The sequence below is a fragment of the Scleropages formosus genome, chromosome 13, assembly GCF_900964775.1.
Source record: "Scleropages formosus chromosome 13, fSclFor1.1, whole genome shotgun sequence".
Taxonomy (NCBI): Eukaryota; Metazoa; Chordata; class Actinopteri; order Osteoglossiformes; family Osteoglossidae; genus Scleropages; species Scleropages formosus.
The window spans coordinates 19,835,435-19,854,833 of record NC_041818.1 but is presented as its reverse complement, the minus strand read 5'-3'; the positions used below and the strand labels follow the sequence as shown (position 1 = coordinate 19,854,833).

The window sequence follows — 19,399 nt, the reverse complement described above, 5'->3', positions numbered from 1 at the left end:
AATGGGCCTCTCTCTAATGACAGCCTTTGGATCGATCCTAAATGTCTTTGGAATCCAGGGAATACGTATTGAATTCTACATACAGCAAAGAAATAAACAGATTGGTTGTATACAGCTCATGGAGGGAAATACTGACACTTTCTTGTGTCTTCTTTCCCTTTTAGATCGGGTGACCCAGAGTGAACCTAATATCTTAGGCATTATGTGGGCTTTACCTATTGACGAGAAATGCTCGACATCGAAACGGCCCACAAATGAATGGAAAACAAACACCACATTCCCGTCCCTCTCTCATATCAACCTCAACCCATCCTCATTTGATGCATTGACATAGCTATATTTCTTCACGCAAAAGCCTTGTATTCTTATTTGTTTTCTAGTTACATTGATAGGCAGCATTTAACCTCTCAGTCAAATCTGAGTATGTAATAATGGATCTAGTGATGATAAGCCCCTTTCTACCATGATGCTAGCAATGAATTTGTGAGCATCAGCTCTTTCCTCGGTGGGACTGAGAACCCTGCTGCCCTCTTGAGAGACTTTAGACATACTGCATGGTCTGGCATTGTTTACTATGGATGGGTTTTCACAATCAGTATCAGGATCACAGGCCATAGGTGTACATATTATCAAGGTGGTCAATCAGTTTGCAAAGAACAAATTATCATACACAAGGATATATGCACTTTGTTTTTAAAGGTGTGTGATGCTCACTGGAATACAGAGTGGCAGCATTTAGAGTGTCCTCATTGCTGTGTCCAGTTCATCCTTATCATGCATGTGACCAACCGAACTGTCTGAAGGGTGAATTACTGAGACACATATACCACTTTCCTTGGGTAGAGGGCAGATCTTGACTCAACAGTGCTGTCTTGGTCTGGTCTGGAAAATGCAGCCCCAGACCTGTCAACCTGCAGCAATCAGTGTCACATGACATGTACTTTTGGAAGGCTGGCGAAGAACGTCCTCAGTTGCGGTTGTCACAGTTCCCCTGCCGTTCCCAGCGGTAGCAAGCCATCACTCTAATTAGCGTCCTGGCCTTCACCAAAGTCCGTTACCATTTACCAGTCTTTCCACTTGCCAGTTACCGTGGCAACAGTTTCCTCATCCTATGGCCCTGGCTCGGCCTACCCGCTGTGGGGACTGAGTTTCGGAGCCACCTACCGGACAGAGTCTCCCGACACTGGGCACTTTCTTGTACCCACAAGATCCCACCTCTAGGCAAATGGCTGTGAAGCCTCTCACCCTCCGTTGGGTTCCCATAGCCAACATTAAACTCAGCTTAACCCAGCTGACACCCTCCAGAGTGCATGAAGCAGACTGTGGCATTTGCTACATTTCTTTCATTTCAGATGTTTTTAATGCTTGAGCCTTAATCCTTCTTTCCCTGGCTGGCCATAGTGCACCCTCCACCTCTCCTGCCTGCTTTGTTCCCCCACTGTGTTCGCCTCGACACTCTTGACATTTGCAAAGGTTGAAAGACAAAGTACCTTTGTCTTCTAATAAGGCTGTGTAGCTCTCTCCCTGAATGAAAATTCTTCACAGGTGAAGCAGTGGTACATTTACAGACAAGGGTCAGATGAGAAGAGGGTTTTTGGACAGAGTAGAAGGAGGAATAGAGGAGGAGAACTTTTTCAGCCTACACCAATGAGCTGGACTTCTTACCCAGTTTGGGAAGGTGTTAAGGAAAACTAAGATGATGGTGATAGAAATCACGGAGAAGTGACCAGTGTTGGATTGTAGATCCCATCTCTAAACCTTGCGGTCAGCACAAAGGACCTATGGTCTGATCTGTCCCATTGTGATGGTTTCATACCCCCTAGTAACCTTTTCACTTCACACATTCCAGCCATCATTTTTGTTGGACAGGAAAATATGGCCCAGTTCAAAAAGGAAGCAAGTAAGCGGCTCATGGCATTGTTGACAGAACTTGATCACTTGCACTTCTTCCTCTCGCTTCCTACCCTGCCCTACCCACTAGTACTCATGCCATCTCCACGGAGTCATAAAACACAGCCCTCCCCAAAACTGAGAAGCTTTCTGTTTCAAATAAATGAGACAGGATTGGACTATTACGCTCAAGGTCGTTCTGGTTTCTCTTTCTATCCGCAGCCTCTCGGAGGCATAAATCAAACCAGTTTTATAAAGGGAAAAGCTGTTCATAAAAACGAGACCGATTGTTTGTTTAAGGATTCAAAGAGGCCAGAAATGAAATATCAGAGTTAATAACTCAAAGTGATTGTACAGGCCAACATCTCTCCCTGTGCAAAATGGTGGTCGTTACCATGATTTTTGGTAACAGCAATGTAATTAATTGAATTCTGAACCACTAAACACCGGTGTTTTCATCTAAGGGGTGGAACTGTACCCAGATATGGCTCTGAGCTTTGCTAGTGTCCTGAGTACCATTTCGTTTCAGCCCTGAAGCAGGAAAGAAAAGTGGGCTACAGGTATGAAAAAGAAGGAGACACTTAAGGTATATACTGTAACTGCATAACACCAGACATGCTATAATGTAAGTGAGACCTGCCACACAGATGGTGTAAAAGACATTGTTGGACAGACATGGTCAGTCACTGTCACCCTTATTCTTTCCTACCAAAAGGGCCATGTTTCAGCATGCCAAATGCTTGCACATGTGAAAGAATTGTGGTCACTTGGTGATTTTAGAGTTATCATACCTTGGACTATTTGTAAATGGGTAGGAAAAGAAGAAGAGGACAACCAGCAGCCACTTGGATGAACTCCATCAACATTGGCACTCTCCTTTTAACGATAAGGACACAAGTGGAGCACAGAGCATTTTGGAGGCTGCTTGACATCTACAGATGTGGTCACCTAGAGTCAGTGTTTCAACATGGGAACTTAACAACCCGGGATCTTCAGGGACACCACCTGAGTTCTGCATCATCTGATTAACTGGTTTACTGCCTCCTGGTTAGTAGAAGGTATGGCACCATGGTGTTGCATCCCTCTTGCAGAGCTCCATGCATGGGAGCACCTTGCCAATACATATTATATGTCCCAGTGCCGTATCACGTGCATCTACATTAGTGTTTACATTTTTTCTGTAATAATTATGGAATATATTTTTTATGTGTCTATTTTGTATTGTAGTTGCCTTGCCAAGCCATTGGTGTGGATGAGGCTGTCAGTAGCAGAGGTCTTTGTGGATACTGCTTGTCCGGTTTTGAAGGATACGGGTCTTTTTTTAATAAATATCCAAGCACTAAAGCTCTATCTTAAAGCGGATTTTCTGTCCAGATTACCTCAGCAAAGGCCAAGGTACCTTACAGACACTTTCACCGGGATTTGCAAAGGCAGCCTCCTTGTGTTGCCTTTAGTCACCAATTCCTACTCCCAAGGTTTCCCATGATTCTCGCCAGCCAGGCTTGCAGTGGAATGGAAGGTAGCAGTTGGTCAGCCTCTTTGTTGTGGGATTGCTTTATAAGGTGCCCATAAGAACTACATATAAACCTATTTTAAACATACAATTTTCTGTAATGTGTCCTTGCCATGGCAGTCAAACATACAGTATACAATAATGAAGAAATTAAATATTTACATTTACTTTTGTTCAGCATTTCACCAACAGAGAACAGTCTGTCTGATGTCCCCATTTAAACCAGTATACAGTACATTGGTATCTGCTTATACAGTTGGTAGAAAATACATCATGTTTAAAATGGGCAACATTACATGGGTAGTGGGAAATAAAATTGTTAGGAATTACAAAGATCTTTGTGGCAAATGACATAATGCAAATTCATGGAGTTGTAGTCTTTTGATACTCTTCTTGAACTTTAAGAGGAACTTAGCACTTCTGTGTGAGAGAGGTAGGTCAATAGAGTCAGAACCGAGAACCTTCAGGATTTTGATTTTGGACCTCTTATGCATGGGACCACCAAGTGCCTAGAGGTGGAGGAGCGTCGCAGTCTGGTTGGAGCGATCAGATCCTGCAGATTTGGAAATAGTTTTCCAAAGTAGCTGATCTCATGCTGAATGTGCAAGTGTCCAGATGTGCCAGATCTAAAGAATGTTGCGTCCTGTAGAAAGACCCAAACACAACAATGTGAGTCCATGCAGTCAACGGAACAATGAAATGTTCTATGACAGTGGTGCTGCTCTTCACAAGAGAAGATACAGACTCTCCTCCTGTGCCAAACATTGTCAGTCAAGATTGCCACAGACAAGACCAGTTTGCACGCCAAGTTTTAATGCAAACTCTTAACAATTAAACTTTAATACCACACACACACACACACACACACACATTTTCAGAACCGCTTGTCCCATACGGGGTCACGGGGAACCGGAGCCAACCCGGTAACACAGGGCGTAAGGCCAGAGGGGGAGGGGACACACCCAGGACGGGACGCCAGTCCGTCGCAAGGCACCCCAAGCGGGATCCGAACCCCAGACCCACCGGAGAGGAGGACTGTGGTCCAACCCACTGCGCCACCGCACCCCCGGCACTTTAATACCATTTATATGTAATTTATTTAATCTTGGCCTTTTTTAGAAGGAGCAGAAGGAGGGACTACCCAGGTTACTTTCCAGTGCAGAAGCAACTGGATCCAATATTAACTGAAGACAGTTGTCGGTTCATCTATGAACAGGTTGCCAAGGAAACGTTGTGTAAGGAGTGGATGCAGGATGCCCTCAGTGATGGAGAGATGAGGAGACAGGGTCATTGACACCTCCCGAGTCACGCACCTTCTTCCTCTTCCACAAGCGAAGGGTCACACGGGAACACTTTTCCTAAGAAGCGTTTTGTGGCTGGAACAGGGCTTGTTTGGTACTGGAGTCTTAGCACAAGAAACAGCTTTTCTCCTTGCCAACCTGCACTCGGTGTGAATGTGACACACAGGAAGTTGGAGACACATCTCTGGGGACTGACAGTAGCAACGCAACCCACGTATTTCCCCCTCCCATTCCCACCCCATCCGTTTACCCTCCCTGGTGACAGATCCTGCAAGAGGGGCTGCCAACCCATTCTATACAGTTCCTCTATGTATATATGTACATATTTTTTTAATATTTCAAAGCATCTCCATGCTGTGTGTATGCTTCCTATCATGTTTTTACTCTTGAGTTCCTCACAGAGGCCCACACTACAGGGGTTTTCCATGGTCACCTGCAAAAATTTGCATGAGCAGAACAGTGTTGCCTAATTATATAACAACTGCCGTACACATGACTAATGCAGAGCACACAACATGTAAATACATCCAGTCATTTGTACACGTAAACACGCTGGCCACATGTCTGTCTGCGTCTATCGCTTCACTATACCGACAATGACAGTTCATAAAAAGATGTTTAAAATAAGACTGATCCCGAGAAACGTGTTTATTTTAATCTGCACATTTTAAGTTTGCTCCATTGCCATCTGCTGGATTTTGCGGGAGGTGAATTACGGTTTGGCGCTGATTAAAGGCTAGCTGTTAGGATACCGGAGAGCTGCGCTCACATCGCCGTACACGCTTGGGGTCCTGCGCTCGCGCATCAGTGCACATGGGCATTATACAGGCACTCGTGAAGCTTAACTGGAGCTTGGGTTCGAACAGGGCAGCAGCGTGGGCTGGCTTTTGAGGGCTAGAATCCCAGGAGGATTTAAGCTTCATTCCTAAAAAATTGCTCTGTGGGTTGGGTGGTTGATGCATTGTGGCTTGGTTAAGTCATTTCTTTCCTTTACTTTGAGCCCATCAGATACCTGTTACAGTGAAAAAGGCACACCTTTGTTATTTCACTTTAAAGAGATATTTTTGTATCGTTGAATTTGCCAGAGTTGTTGGACTTTGCTGTTAAATAATTTTGAAAAAATCCTTTTTCACTTGGTGTGCACAGCCTGTTAATTACATGCTAAAGGATCTGCGGTTGTCTTGTATTCTGCTGTAGGTGCAGACTTGGGTGGACTTCTGGACCTGGAGACGCTGTACCGCGGTGTGGAGCAGAACCTGAACCAGAGCCGGAGGGCCCGGCGACAGGCAGTGGACAGGGCTTACAACATCGAGGTTCTGCTGGGTGTGGATGACTCCGTCGTTCAGTTCCATGGCAAGGAGCACGTGCAGAAGTACCTGCTCACCCTCATGAACATTGTGAGTAACTCAGTCCCCTCTTCACTAATGTGCAGCATGCGAGGAAGTGGTTAAGGACATGGATTTGTAACCTGAAGGCTGCTAGTTTAAGCCCCACTGCCTGCTACTGCAAAGTACTCAACCTGAGTGGCTCCAGTAAACATAGCCCAGAGTAAGTGGTAAGTTGCTTTGAATAAAAGCATCAAAGTAAAAATGGATAACTACAGGGAGCATTGTGTTTTTGGCAGGGCGACTGCATGGAGACAGCAGGTAGTAGTTAGAGCTGTCGCCTTGCAATCAAAGGGCTCAGGTCTGAATCCCACCTCCTGCTGTAGTACCCTTGATCAGTGTACTTGAAACTTGGACCCTGAATTCACAGTAAAAATTATTCAGGTGTACACAAGGGGAAATTATTGAGTAGCTTAGTGTATAAACAGTCTCAGTCACTTTGGAGGAAAGGATCAGCTAAATGAATTATTATTATTATTATTATTATTATTATTATTATTATGGATAACCTTCCCACAGCTGAACGAGCGAATTTGGCCTCCCTCATTTGCTCCAACATTGCGATGCTTTGCTCCACAGTGGGTGGGTGGAAGTAACAAACCTCCATTCACACACACTACTGGACTATTCTTCTCTGTTTGGAATCATGATCCCATTGTCAGAGCTTTCAAAAATGAGATCCCAAATATCTTTTGTTGGCTCCTTGTGGACTATGACCATCTCTGCACTGTGCAATCAAGAAACCTTCAGGGAAATACTACAGGGACGAATAATTTTTTAGGGCTTTTCAGAATCACTTCAGCTGATCTCAGTTGAAGGAAAATGACCTTTGTACATGATGGGGAATGTGGTTGAATTTGAACACAATTACGACCCTCATTGTGAAGGCTGTGTGCACTTATGCAACAAAGGCATAGGAATTTTTTTTTAAAATTTAATCATTTTTTCCTAATAAGGATCCATTTGTTTTTCTCTCCATCGTTGGTTTCAAGGTCTTTGTTGAAGGTCAGAAAGGATCTGACACAATTCGTCTTGATTTCAGATTTTTGCTGAAATCAACAAAAACTGCAGATTTACTAAGAGTGTGTAGATGTTTATACCAACTATATTAAGCATTGTGTCCACAATGTCTTATTTTTCATAACATTTCATTTCCCTGTCTAGATGTGTTGCTTCATGTTGGACAAGTTGCATATGCTGATGCACACACAGGTAAAGACTCATGAGGAGATGGAGGCCATCCATCAGCGGATACAGGGATGAGATGCCTGTAAATGCCTGCAGGGGGGCAGGTGCGAGGGATCGATGCGTAGGGAAAGTGGAGCTGTATAATGAATACTGCATCAAAGAGTGCCTTGACACCGGCAGGGCCGAGCTGCGGGGATTACAGATGAGCAAAGCAGTGTCATCCGCTCCCTGGAAGTGTTTCTAGTCCTCCGTGCGGAGCATACCATGCGCCTGCTTTTTCAGAGGGAGAAGGAGAGTTGGGGGTGGAGCAGACGCAAGAATTTCACAATATTCCCATATCTTCTGACTTTACCATTCTCCGGATTCAGCACTGGCTTCGCTCCTCTATTTTAAGGTCTCGGCCCTAAAACGAGCAACACGGGACACCTGTAGACCTTTGTTAGCCACTTTAGGACCTCTTACCTAGGAAGGTCAGTCAGCAGAACTGATGTACGCTGATGTTTGGGGCAGTGAGTAGTGTACTGGTTAGAGCAGTTGCTTAGCAGGCAAGGGACCTGAGTTCAAATGTCCACTGTAATACCCTTGATGAAGGTACTTAGCTGTATAAATGGGTGAATCATTGTGTGTAGCTGACAGTGCAAGTCACCGTAGGCAAATGTGTCAGCTACATAGTGTTTAATAGACATGTAACATGACAAAAGGATTCGTGACAGTCTAATGACATGCTTCAAAAGAAAAACAGGTGAAATGGTTGAGAGCTCCACCCAGAAGCCTAATGGGAGGCAGCAAACAGTGGGTACCATTCAGTGTAATCTTCCTGAATCAAAGCCCAGCTTGAGCCCACCACCGCAGCTAACCTTTGGAGTGTCCAGCCTTGCTGGAGTGTCGCATCCCTTCTCTCCGGGGCATTGCTCTGTGGTTAGCACGTTACTGCCTTCTCAGCCATGGCAGTATCCAACCAGGGGCGCAGTACTCACTCGCTAACCCACAGAGAAGAACGAAAAGAACACCCTTTTAAAGGAAAAAAGCACCTTTCGAATAAATTACTGAAAACTAGATAAACAAAAATAAATATATAATGCCTCCCACGCATTCCCTCCTAAGGCTTTCTTGTTGAAAGTTTACTTTGCTCATATTACGATTAGCTTCCTCCTGGAAGACGCAGACAGACAGACGGAGCTCCCGAGAAGACGGAGCAGGTTCACTTCCAGAGTGCATCACCCGTTCTTCTGGGAGCCTCCTTTTCTTCCTGCCTGCCTCTGAAGTCAAGAGAGGCTTGAATGCGGGGAGCGCAGCATCGGTGCCTAGAATGGCAGGCTCCCAGAGTGCTTCATGGGTAAAAATGAAGCAGGCCGTCAAGGTGAATGACTTCCCTTTCACAGGCAGAATCTTTGACAGCATACAGGTGGGGCTGCAGATGACAGATGCCAGTCCCCCCAGTTTAGCTTTGGCTACTTCCATGCGCAGCTCTTCCATGTCCCCATTCCAGGGTCCCCAGGTGAATCCTGGGTAATGTGTTCCCCAAGCGACCATTCCATTTTCCCGTTGCACATATCCAGGCTACATCCAGTGAGGAGCAAAGCATGAAAGTCTATGTTAAGCTCCAAGCTGAATATATCCAAGGTCAAAACACGAGGATGCTGGGCGTCTCCAGTGGGACAGGACGTTTGTCACCTCCTGCAGTCACCTTCACTGATGCCCAACTGTATCTGAGCCCCGGAGGAGGGCTGTAAGTGAGATGTCAGTATTGTTCAGTTTGCAGCGCTTTCTGTGGCTCGCTGCGTGTAAGCGTGTGTGACCGTGGACGCTTGATGGAGACTGATGAGCAAAGAGCTGAGTCTGATGCTGCACAAAGGCTGATTAAAAGCCAGCATTTCTGTTCTTTGTAGCCTATCATTATTTCATTCTTATATATCTTAAATGACAATCCCCAGAATAATGTAAAAGTTACTGCAGCATAACGTAGCGGGCAGCAGCCTAAGCCACACCCCCTCACCGTACTCATAATTATGGCAACTTCATCCTGTGACACAACAGGCATGTTGACAGGCATATTGTGTGAACATTTATTTGGAGTTCTCCAAAAACCGCAGCATGAATGTGTTTACATTGACATTTATTTAGCTGACACTTTTCTCCAAAGCATCTTACAATGTGTGGCCACTTAACACTGATTTACTGGAGCAATTTAGGGTGCATGCCCTGATCAGGGTTACTATAGCAGGAGCTGGGATTTAAACCTGAGCCCTTTGTGTCTGAACGTGCTGATTGTAACCACTGCACCAGCTAGTGGCCCGTATAGACAGTGTGGCTTAAATGTCATGCCTTTATCCTGGAAGGACGTGAGGAAAGGAAGGTATTTGGCTCTCAACAAGTGCCACAATTCACAGCCACCTCTGTGCAATGTCCACTAGGTTGATTCTGAGGATGAGAGCACAAAAAGCTGTCGGCTCAAGTGCAAGATCTCAGACAGGCATAATTTATAGAGCATGATCATTAATAGGGCCATATTCATCATCTCATGCAAAGACTTCTTCCCCTCTCTCATCATCTTGTGTTACTATTTTGTAGCGTTGTTGCTGCTTTCATCCAAAGACACTTGTGCTTTACCCCTTCATACAGTGTGTAATGGATTTATTAATAATGGTGTTCCTTCTATTACCTTATTTGAAAAGTGTTCCTGGGTGTTGAACTACCTACCATCCAGTTATAAGATAGTAGTCAAAACCACTGAAAGATCTAAGTGTCTTCTAGAAGCAAGGTCATACCGCGTATACACACATACACGCACATACATACATAGACACACTTTTTAACCTGTTCAATAAAACGTTTAAGGTCAGTGAAGCTAACCCTACAGATAAAATGCTTCTTGGACAAAAGGGTAACAGCGCAGTGTTTGTGATTTTCGAGTCTGAGAGTACCACCGGTTATTTTGTAGGCTCGAAAGGCTATCATCTTGTATCTCCCCCATCTTTGAGCTCTTCCTCATTGACAAGCTCTTTAGAAAGGAGTCGGTCAAAATCGATGCTGTCGCCACTCGTGCTCCTACCCCGCAGCCAGCAGACTGCGCTCCTTCGCTGCGCCTCGAGGGGTCACTGCAGGGTCGGCCCCGGGACGCGCTGTGTGGGCAGCAGGGGGCGGCAGCGTTGTCTGTCTGCAGGACATCAAAGATGCGCAGAGTAGCGGTTTAATCCGCCTGTGCGGTCTGCCTGCCACGCGCGCCCGAGTGTGCATGTGTTTGCGAGGGAAGAATAAAGAGAAGGGTAGATCGCTGCAACTTTCCCACACTTTATTTTGAGTTTTTAAACATAACATGATGCTGCCAGTGATGGTGTGGTTAAAAAAGAAGAATATATGATTGCCTGTTTTGAAATCTTGATTCTCACTGAAAATCATCCTGAGCAATCATAAAAAAGAGAAAAAATTAGGTTTACAAAAACGATATGCAAGAATAAATTAATATAAACGTCAGATGGAAAGATAATAATGATTGTCAGGGAAGAACAAAATCAGTAGGGCTGTCAGGGACAGGAGGAAGGGTCACTGCCCATTCAAACCCATCCATCCATTCATCTTCAATCCACTCAAACCCATCAATCCGTCCATCCATCATCCATCTTTAATCCACTAAAATCCATCCATCCATCCATCTTCAATCCATCCATCCAACCACCCATGCATCCAGCTAACTCTCAACAAGAGCTAATAACGAGTTAATCCCAGAATTTCAAGATACATCTTAACCAGGATTCTTTTTTCTGAAGGAAAAAAACAGTGACCCAGATGTGACCTGGATGTTTAGTGTCTGCTTCAGTTTAAGTTTGCATTCTCTGTATAACAACCTGTCCATACATAGGCACATGTTCTCTCAGTTAGCTGTCTGTTGGGATTGTTTTGATTTTTTTTTTTTTTTTTTAAATCTTTCAGTGCTTTTTAATTTTTTTTGTTCTCTGAAACAACCAACAGGAGCTGTAGTTTAGAAGCTGCACGGTATGTGGATTATGTAATGTTCAATTAACACACACCTCTTAACATTGCCGTTCGAAGTGCTGTCTCTTCTCAGCATTCTTGGATTTTTGAGAAGTTTGCAATATAATGTTTATAGCATTCACATCTGTTGCCTTGAATACTACTGAAGAAAAAAGTAGCAAACTAGCAGTGAAAGAAAACAGAATTTTGTGTGCACGGCGCTGCTCATCTGTCAGAAGAGCACCAGAAAAATATGCTGCGGTGCAGGGCGCTCTGCCCTCTCTGAAGGATGTAGAGCTCCTCAGTGTACAGCAATTGCATAATCATTTGTCTTTAGAATCCTCATTAGGTGGGATAGTAATAGTCTAAATATCGCGTGGAAATGACTGTGATATGTAACTTAGCTCCTTCTCTCCTTAGATACACCCTGGATATTTATATATACATACCAGTCAGAAGTCTGAGTACACTTGGACTACCTGGACAATACCTTTATGGGACAAACTGGACAGTAGAGTGAAAGCAAAGCAACACACAAGTGTCCTACATCTCTAGGAATTACTGCTGCAGAAGACATGGCAAGGCTTGTGGGCTCATGGAACAAAAAAAACTTCCTTCCACCATGTGTGTTCGCACTGTTGACTGGTACTGTATATTATCACACACACACATTTTCAGAACCGCTTGTCCCTTACGGGGTCACGGGGAACCGGAGCCTACCCGGCAACACAGGGCGTAAGGCCAGAGGGGGAAGGGGACACACCCAGGACGGGACGCCAGTCCGCCGCAAGGCACCCCAAGCGGGACTCGAACCCCAGACCCACCGGAGAGCAGGACTGCGGTCCAACCCACTGCGCCACTGCACCCCCTGTATATTATCAACATATCAACATATTACATATCATAAGTGTGTGAACACATATGAAATGTGCCTTGATTATATATATTAGAAATACTGTAGTATATCTGTGTACTGCATGTCCACACACTAATCAAGTGGCATTCGAACCTTCAGCGTGGGGCCCCAGGAGACCATGCCGTTTCTTTCTCACTCTTTCTCTCCCTCCTTCTCTCACTTTCTCTTCCTGTCTGTTCCCTCTTTTTGACACCTCCTCCTTCCTACTCTGCAGCTTCCTGGGCTCCTCCTCCCTGCGCTTCTGCCACGGTGCAGAACCTTGCTGCATTATTAATCTCATATTAATGATTTTCTGACTCTCCAACCTCTAGGCTTCCATTTGTTACCTGTCGGCTGGAATCTAACTAATGATTCCCACTCAGACCCCTACAGAAGGCTGGTGATGTGGGGTGGGTGGAGAGGGGGGCAGCGCTAATGAGTGGTACAGAGCTCAAGTCATTAAAGCAGACAGACAAAAAAAATGGAGACAGAGACGGACAGAGAGGGAAATGGAGTGGGGAGATACAGAAAGACTGCGAGAGAGGGATAAAAGATGGAAGATGTATGGAGAGACGAAAGAATTAAACTGCAGATCTGGGGAGGGATGGAGAGGAGATTGGTAGGGGTACGGGGTACAGAACAGGAGAAAAATTGTGAGCGAGGCATGGATTTTTGCAGAGGCACAGAGTGGTGGAAAGGCAGCAAGAGAAGAGGAGAGTGCGAGAAAGGTGTAGAAGGATTGTGACAGATGGAGAGGGAGGGGGGAAAGGTGTAGAGGGTATGTTAGAGAGGCTGACGGGAGGTGAGAGAGCCTTGCTGGACGGGTGCAGTGCAGCCAGAAGGTTTAGCGAGCCCCATAGCGTGAAGGTGAAATGCAGAAGCAGAGAGCCATGCATTTAGAGCTCATTACTTTCTTTGAGTTCTGGTGGCAGGGTAACCTGGAGGTCATCTCTGTATTAACCGTGGCCTAGGTAACGGCCTGCTGGTGACATTTCTGGCAAATGCCATCATCTTGTGAACGTGGTCCTCAGACAGCTCCAAGGTAACTTCTCGCTGGCTGATCCTGGAGAGAGGAGGAGGCATGGTGAGCTGTCAGCTTATCTGCAGTGGGTGGGGCTTAGCATGCATGACTTCCACTGACCGGGGACGGAACCCCTCCTCTGCTGTTTCTTTGGTCCCCGGGGACCTCTTCCTGGATGCGGTGTATGATGTGGAATTGAAATGTTAGTTAGATTTGGGGAATCTGTGTGCAGGAGTAGAGGCAGGGCCTGATCTCTCCAGATAAACAAATAAACCACTAGCAATCTTGTTCATGACTCTGGGAAAAGAAAATGGTTGTGTGCTTTCCTGCTATTGGACGCACCTACTCAGGAAACTCGTTTGAGCACTTAACACCAAATGAATCAATTTAGAACATAGGACTGCCAGTGTTCAGCGTATCTTGGATCATTGCCGTATTTTGAGTGGCAGTGGCAGTTCCAGGGCATGATAACGATGTGTTTTTTCAGCACTGTTGTGGAAGCGGTCGCACAGAGGGAAATGGGTGGGGTGTCAACCGGGCTTCCGTGGATGCAGGGTCAGGTATGCTGCCATCGGTCAGAGGGGAGCACTGCAGATGGAGGTGTTTCTGGAATGTGTGCCCCCTCCCTCCACTGAAGTTTGGTAGTTGCCTAGCAACCAGTGGCAGCTGAGAACAAGGAATAAAAAACTGCAACAGGAGAAAAGGAGGCGCAAAGACTCTCGTACATTTTTCCCCATCTTTTCCTGTTCCATGTTTCTCTTTCCCCCGGTCTCCCCCTCCTTCTCTCACTTTTCTTGGGGGATCAGGTGGGTCTGTGAATGTATGAAGGCCGCCACTCCGGTCGTCTGTCTTGTCGGTCAGCCATCTCATTATTACCGCCAATGTTTACATTCCCCTGCCTCATTAACTGGCTCACACAGACACTGAGGACACCCTGTCTGAACTCCTGGACCAATTTGTCTGCTTCAGTCTTGCCACTTAAGTTGATTTCTTCTTTTTTTCTAAAAAAGTTTCCCCAGTGTACCGGGGCCAATGTTCAGTAGTTAAATTGGTAATGAGGTTTCAGTCTGAGTGGAGGGGGAGAGATTTGTGCAACAGGCTTTATTTTGATAGAGTGGAAGAGTGGCTAACGTCCAGTACGTGGGAGTGGTCCAGCCAGTGAGAATGGTTTGGCAAGTGGAAGTGAAACTCACAGCTTATGGGAATGGTTGTGATAATGTGAGTAGTCTAGCTAAAAAATAATGGTTCAGCCAATGAGAACGGATCAGCTGAGGGGTGTGGTCTAGCTTAAGAGAATGGTTTGCCCAATGGGAGTGAAACACTCTGACAAGTTTACCTGCAACATGTACAGTACATCCAAGCTGGGAAGAGAAGTTCTGAGGGGGTCAAAGAAGGCAGATGAAGAAAGGTTCACAAAGGCCCAAAGATCCTGAAATGGGCAAGGCTGATGCCCAGAAGGGATAACAGATGTAGGAAATGATAAAATTATGACTGAGTTGTACCCCAGAACACTGAAACCAGCAATGTGATTAGTACGCAAGGAATTGTTAGTTCATATAGATAATATATTAAACAAACATTTTATTTGGTTTCCTGTGAATATTTGATGGGCACATAATTTTTGATTTTGCAGTGGTGCAATGGGTAGAGCACTGCTGCCTTATAACACCTTAATGCATGTTCTCCCTGTGTCTGCGTGGGTTTCTTCCAGGTGCTCTGGTTTCCCCCCACAGTATGATGACATGCAGTCCAAGTCACGGATGCCAAATTGCAAAAGCTATGTGAAAGGGTGTGTGTACGTGGCTACCCTGTGATGGACTGGCATCCCGTCTAGGGTGTGTACCTCTTGCACCCAGTGTGACAGAGGTAGGCTCTGGACCCTGACCAGGATAAGCGTTAATATAAGCGCTTAAGTGAAAGTGAATACAGTGTGAGCAAGCTGGTTTTAAGCACCTTTCTTAAAGGATTTTGAATGATTCTCATTAGTGTATATTGTGGTACTACATCTTCAAAACACGTGTGTAAATCTGTGCACAGCTCACTCACACAGTCACTAAACTTCTCAATGATACAAGCTGCATTTGCCAAGTTCGTCGTTTTCGTTTCAGCAGCACTTTCATTTAGGCCAATGTTAGGAAAGAAAAAATGGAAAATGAAGTATCCCCAGGAATGGGGGGGAGACAAATCTCACAGGATGTTTTGACAGTAATTGTCACCCACCCCCCCCCCGCAGAAAATGCAAGAGCAGTCTCATCACGACATCTTCCCTGTATCACGTCTCTCCCCTGGCTGCTATCACTGACCTGCCAGTCAGTCACAATGGCGGCCTCTGTGGTTGACAGGGCTTGGGATGATTCGAGATGTAATCCAACTGCCCTGGTCGGCAGTCCCTCCTGCCCTGGCATCCCCAGAGCCCTATCACGAACGTGTCCTGAAGCTGTTTGGCAGTTCCACATTGGCAGTTCGGTCTTCCTTAATGCTTCTGCACCGAGACAGAGCGCTTGTGAAGCATGGGAGGTGATGAGTGATGCTCTAGCGGCTGACTGACCATAACACTGTCCATCAACTGGCATCGACCACGCCTTCAATTACAGGGTGTGCAATGATTGGTTTTTAATATAATGCCCTCCTGGACCCTCAAACAAGATGCATTCTTTATTCTGTACTTGTTTTATTCTGGCTGAAACTCGCGAGCAGTTTCTACATTTCAGGCCTCGAATGAGGAAACTCGCTGTTTTCAGAGTCTCTCTGTTCATCTGTCCATTCGTCTGTTGTGTTCCAGCTGTCTGGTAGAGTGGTGGCTGGTGCTGGCACATCAGGAAGGGCAGACCACACCACCGTCCCCACTATGTACACTTTGCACTCCCCTTACTGCCGAAACTGAGAGCTACACAAGTACTCTGGAGGGATTTGAAGCTGCAGCCTTCAAAGGCCACTTGATTTCAAATGTACATCCTTAACTTCTTCACCCCGTACTGGGTGCACTTGGGAGATCTTCTGAAAGCCTCTTCTTGTGCTCCTCCACAGGTGAACGAGATTTACCACGATCAGTCCCTGGGAGCACGGATCAACGTGGTCCTGGTGCGGATCATCTTGCTCGGATATGGGAAGGTAAGCTTCCTCTCAGCCTCGTGCTCGATGTGTTACCAATGATCAGTAGATTCCTGAAGGCTCCAGGGGACAGGAGTGCCAGTGTGAACCTTTCTTTTATGTAGTATGTTTTTAATACAACTTCCACGGATCAACAAATAATCATGCTGAACTTGACTGCATAAACGTAAATCACCTGAGTGAAGGACCCCTCGAGTCGACATCGATCCCATACATGTGGAAACCGCAGGTTCCGCTCCGCCGCCTCCTTACCCACTCGTACCTTCTCCTCCGAGGCAAGCGACTCGCTGTTCCGATGGACACAGTGAAAAGGGAACTAAAAGCATAGGACTCCCAGGGGAGTATTTTTAATGTCGCGCGCCTTCACAGTTCAGTGCTACAGCTCACAGAATGCTGATGTTATGCAATCAGCTCACCCTGGGTTTGGGCCAGAAGAACAGAGCATTCTGGAAAATCCGACAAAGTGAAGTGATCGGTGTTAGCCCTGCTTCACTCATTAGCTGTTCCGGGAGGGTGAAGACTCCTCTTGGTTTGTCCCCGTTCAGCTTGATCCACCGTGACTTCTGGAAATACCACTTCCATTAAAGATAATTCTTCTTTGTTACATTATGTAATAATAATAATAATAATAATAATTTTAATAATAATAAGCAGGGATTAAAACCCGGGTCCTTTGATTGCAAGGCCACAGCTCTAACATCAGAAAACTTGCTTGTGCTTCAGTTACTGTGCACAGTTTTTTAAGCAAGTTGAAAACAGCTGGAGAGAATTCTGGGTAATGTTACCGTACGGTACACAGTACCTGGAACACACCACCCTGAGCAGACCTGAAGGGGAGGCCTCCATGGAGCTCTGACAGGAGTGGTGCTGCCCTGACCTGTAGCCATCATCCTCCCCACATTTGCACTCTGGTGCGCGTACAGCTGTCAGTCGTCCTCCACCCACGTGACAGCGGTGCCGTGGGCTAGCAGCCTGCTGATTAGTGCCTCAGCCACCCCGGCGCGTCCATCACCACTTTCACGTTAGAGAGCTCTTGCACATCTGTTGGGTGACACACCCCTTACACACACCGCACCCTGACTTCATCACATCAGCAGCAAGAGACACCGTCATCTGCCAAAGTGTGTGTGTATGTATGGGTTTGAAACAGAGAAGGAGAAGCGTATAGGAAGGACAGGGAACAGGTATAAGAAACTGGTGTGTAAGATGAGGGACAAATGATGAGCGTGAATATTTGTTTATGTTTTGGTAGTGTTTACTAAGCACACTTCCTGCCAATGAAATAATTTTCAATTTGCAAGCGATTGTTTGTGGTGGGGATCGCTTTATTGGTGTGTGTGTCTGTTTGTTTGTTTGTGTGTATGTCTGTGCAAGAAGGTTCATGCTGTGGATGTACGCGCCGTGTGTGTTGGAGTGTGTTTGTATCGGAGCCCGTGGCCCCTCTCTTGGCAGCAGCGGCGCTCCTTATGGCTGTTTCTCACTGTGACGCCGCCCCCTACTGACAGGAATGTGTGAGCACAGGCAGTTCTCACTTTCAATGTTTTTTAGAACTTCTGAAAAGTTGATAAAGAGCAGTAGGAGGGGAGCTGTTCCAATGAACATCTGGAAAATGTCTTTTCTAATGCGGACTCTGAGCTGCGGCATCCTGGTTCTCATTCCACTGTTTTAACCGTATTAGTCTGAAATACGGATGACCCCTGTTTGTTATGAGTAATTTAATAACAGCTCCGTGTTATAAAACGTCTGGTTTCTATCTTTACTCAGTGGCTCTTGCTGTTATGTGACATTATTGGATGCCACCCCAATCCTCTCCGTCTCTCTGTTCACAGTCGATGAGTCTCATAGAGCTGGGGAACCCATCACAGAGCCTGGAGAACGTGTGCCGTTGGGCCTTCCTGCAGCAGAAGCAGGATACAGGAGATGCCGAGTACCACGACCATGCCATCTTCCTCACACGCCAGGAGTTCGGGCCCACAGGCATGCAGGGTAGGGTACGCATGCCCGCGCACGCGCGCACACACACACAGAGTGTAACACAGTTCTGTATATGACATGATGGTGTGTAGCATAGTGGTAAGAGCTGCTGTCTCTGGACCCAAAAGTCACAGGTTTAATTCCCACCTCTGCCTGTAGTACACTTGAGTGAGGTACTTACAATAAAAATTGCTCCAATAAAAAAAAATAAAAAATTTGATATCCTAGGCAGTAGATATGTGTCTGCAGAAATCAAACAGAGCTGGAGATGATGATGAAGATGATGGAAATGGCACTGCCTATGCACACACTGTAGCAGGTGGAGTGTGATGGGGAGTGAGAAACAGGGGTGGGCTTTGGCTCTCTTGCTTCAGTTGGCCTGCGTCTCTGTTCACGTGTGTCTATTTCTCTGTCCGTGACCCTTTCTTTCCTGCCACAGGCTATGCCCCGGTGACAGGCATGTGCCACCCTGTGCGGAGCTGCACTCTCAACCACGAGGATGGCTTCTCCTCTGCTTTTGTGGTAGCGCATGAGACTGGACACGTGTGAGTGGCCGAGAATTTTCACGCACACACACAGACACCTATACACACCTACATACTTACAGTGCTCCCACACCCATAGCCATACACAATCTCGCCGGACCGACATACACAAACAAGAGTACTTCACTCAGAAGTGAAGTAAAAATCTGTGCCCCCACCCAACCCACTCCCGCACCACAGGCTGGGTATGGAGCATGATGGCCAGGGGAATCGCTGTGGAGACGAAGTACACATGGGCAGTATCATGGCCCCGCTGGTGCAAGCCGCCTTCCACCGCTTCCACTGGTCCCGTTGCAGCCAGCAAGAACTCGGCCGCTACCTGCAGTGAGTCAACAGGATCCGATACCTTTTTTCACAAAAAACCTTCCTTCATGTTCAAGTATGGCAGCTCTTTTTGTAAGCTAAACCACCCCCAGCCATAGCACTGCTGTCCTCAATACCACCACCATCCCACCTCTTCTCTGTAACACAGAGTGCACCCCATTTTTGTTCACATCAGTCCTGTATACAACATCCTCCTTTTTTTTTTTTTTTTTTTTTACATTTATTCGTTTAGGTGAAGCAGTTAAACAACTGGGTAATTTTTGCTGGAGCAATTTCAGCT

General features: G+C 46.2%; 1 protein-coding gene across 1 annotated transcript in view; it reads left to right on the top strand.

Annotated features, from left to right (window-relative positions):
* LOC108936843 (A disintegrin and metalloproteinase with thrombospondin motifs 2-like) overlaps nt 1-19,399 on the top strand; it is a 110,749-nt gene that overhangs the window by 69,815 nt on the left and 21,535 nt on the right. The window contains exons 4-8 of the mRNA XM_018756464.2: nt 5,902-6,101; nt 16,193-16,276; nt 18,106-18,262; nt 18,690-18,795; nt 18,976-19,119. Of these exons, the coding sequence (XP_018611980.1) occupies nt 5,902-6,101; nt 16,193-16,276; nt 18,106-18,262; nt 18,690-18,795; nt 18,976-19,119 (691 nt within the window). The remainder of the gene's footprint in view (nt 1-5,901; nt 6,102-16,192; nt 16,277-18,105; nt 18,263-18,689; nt 18,796-18,975; nt 19,120-19,399) is intronic.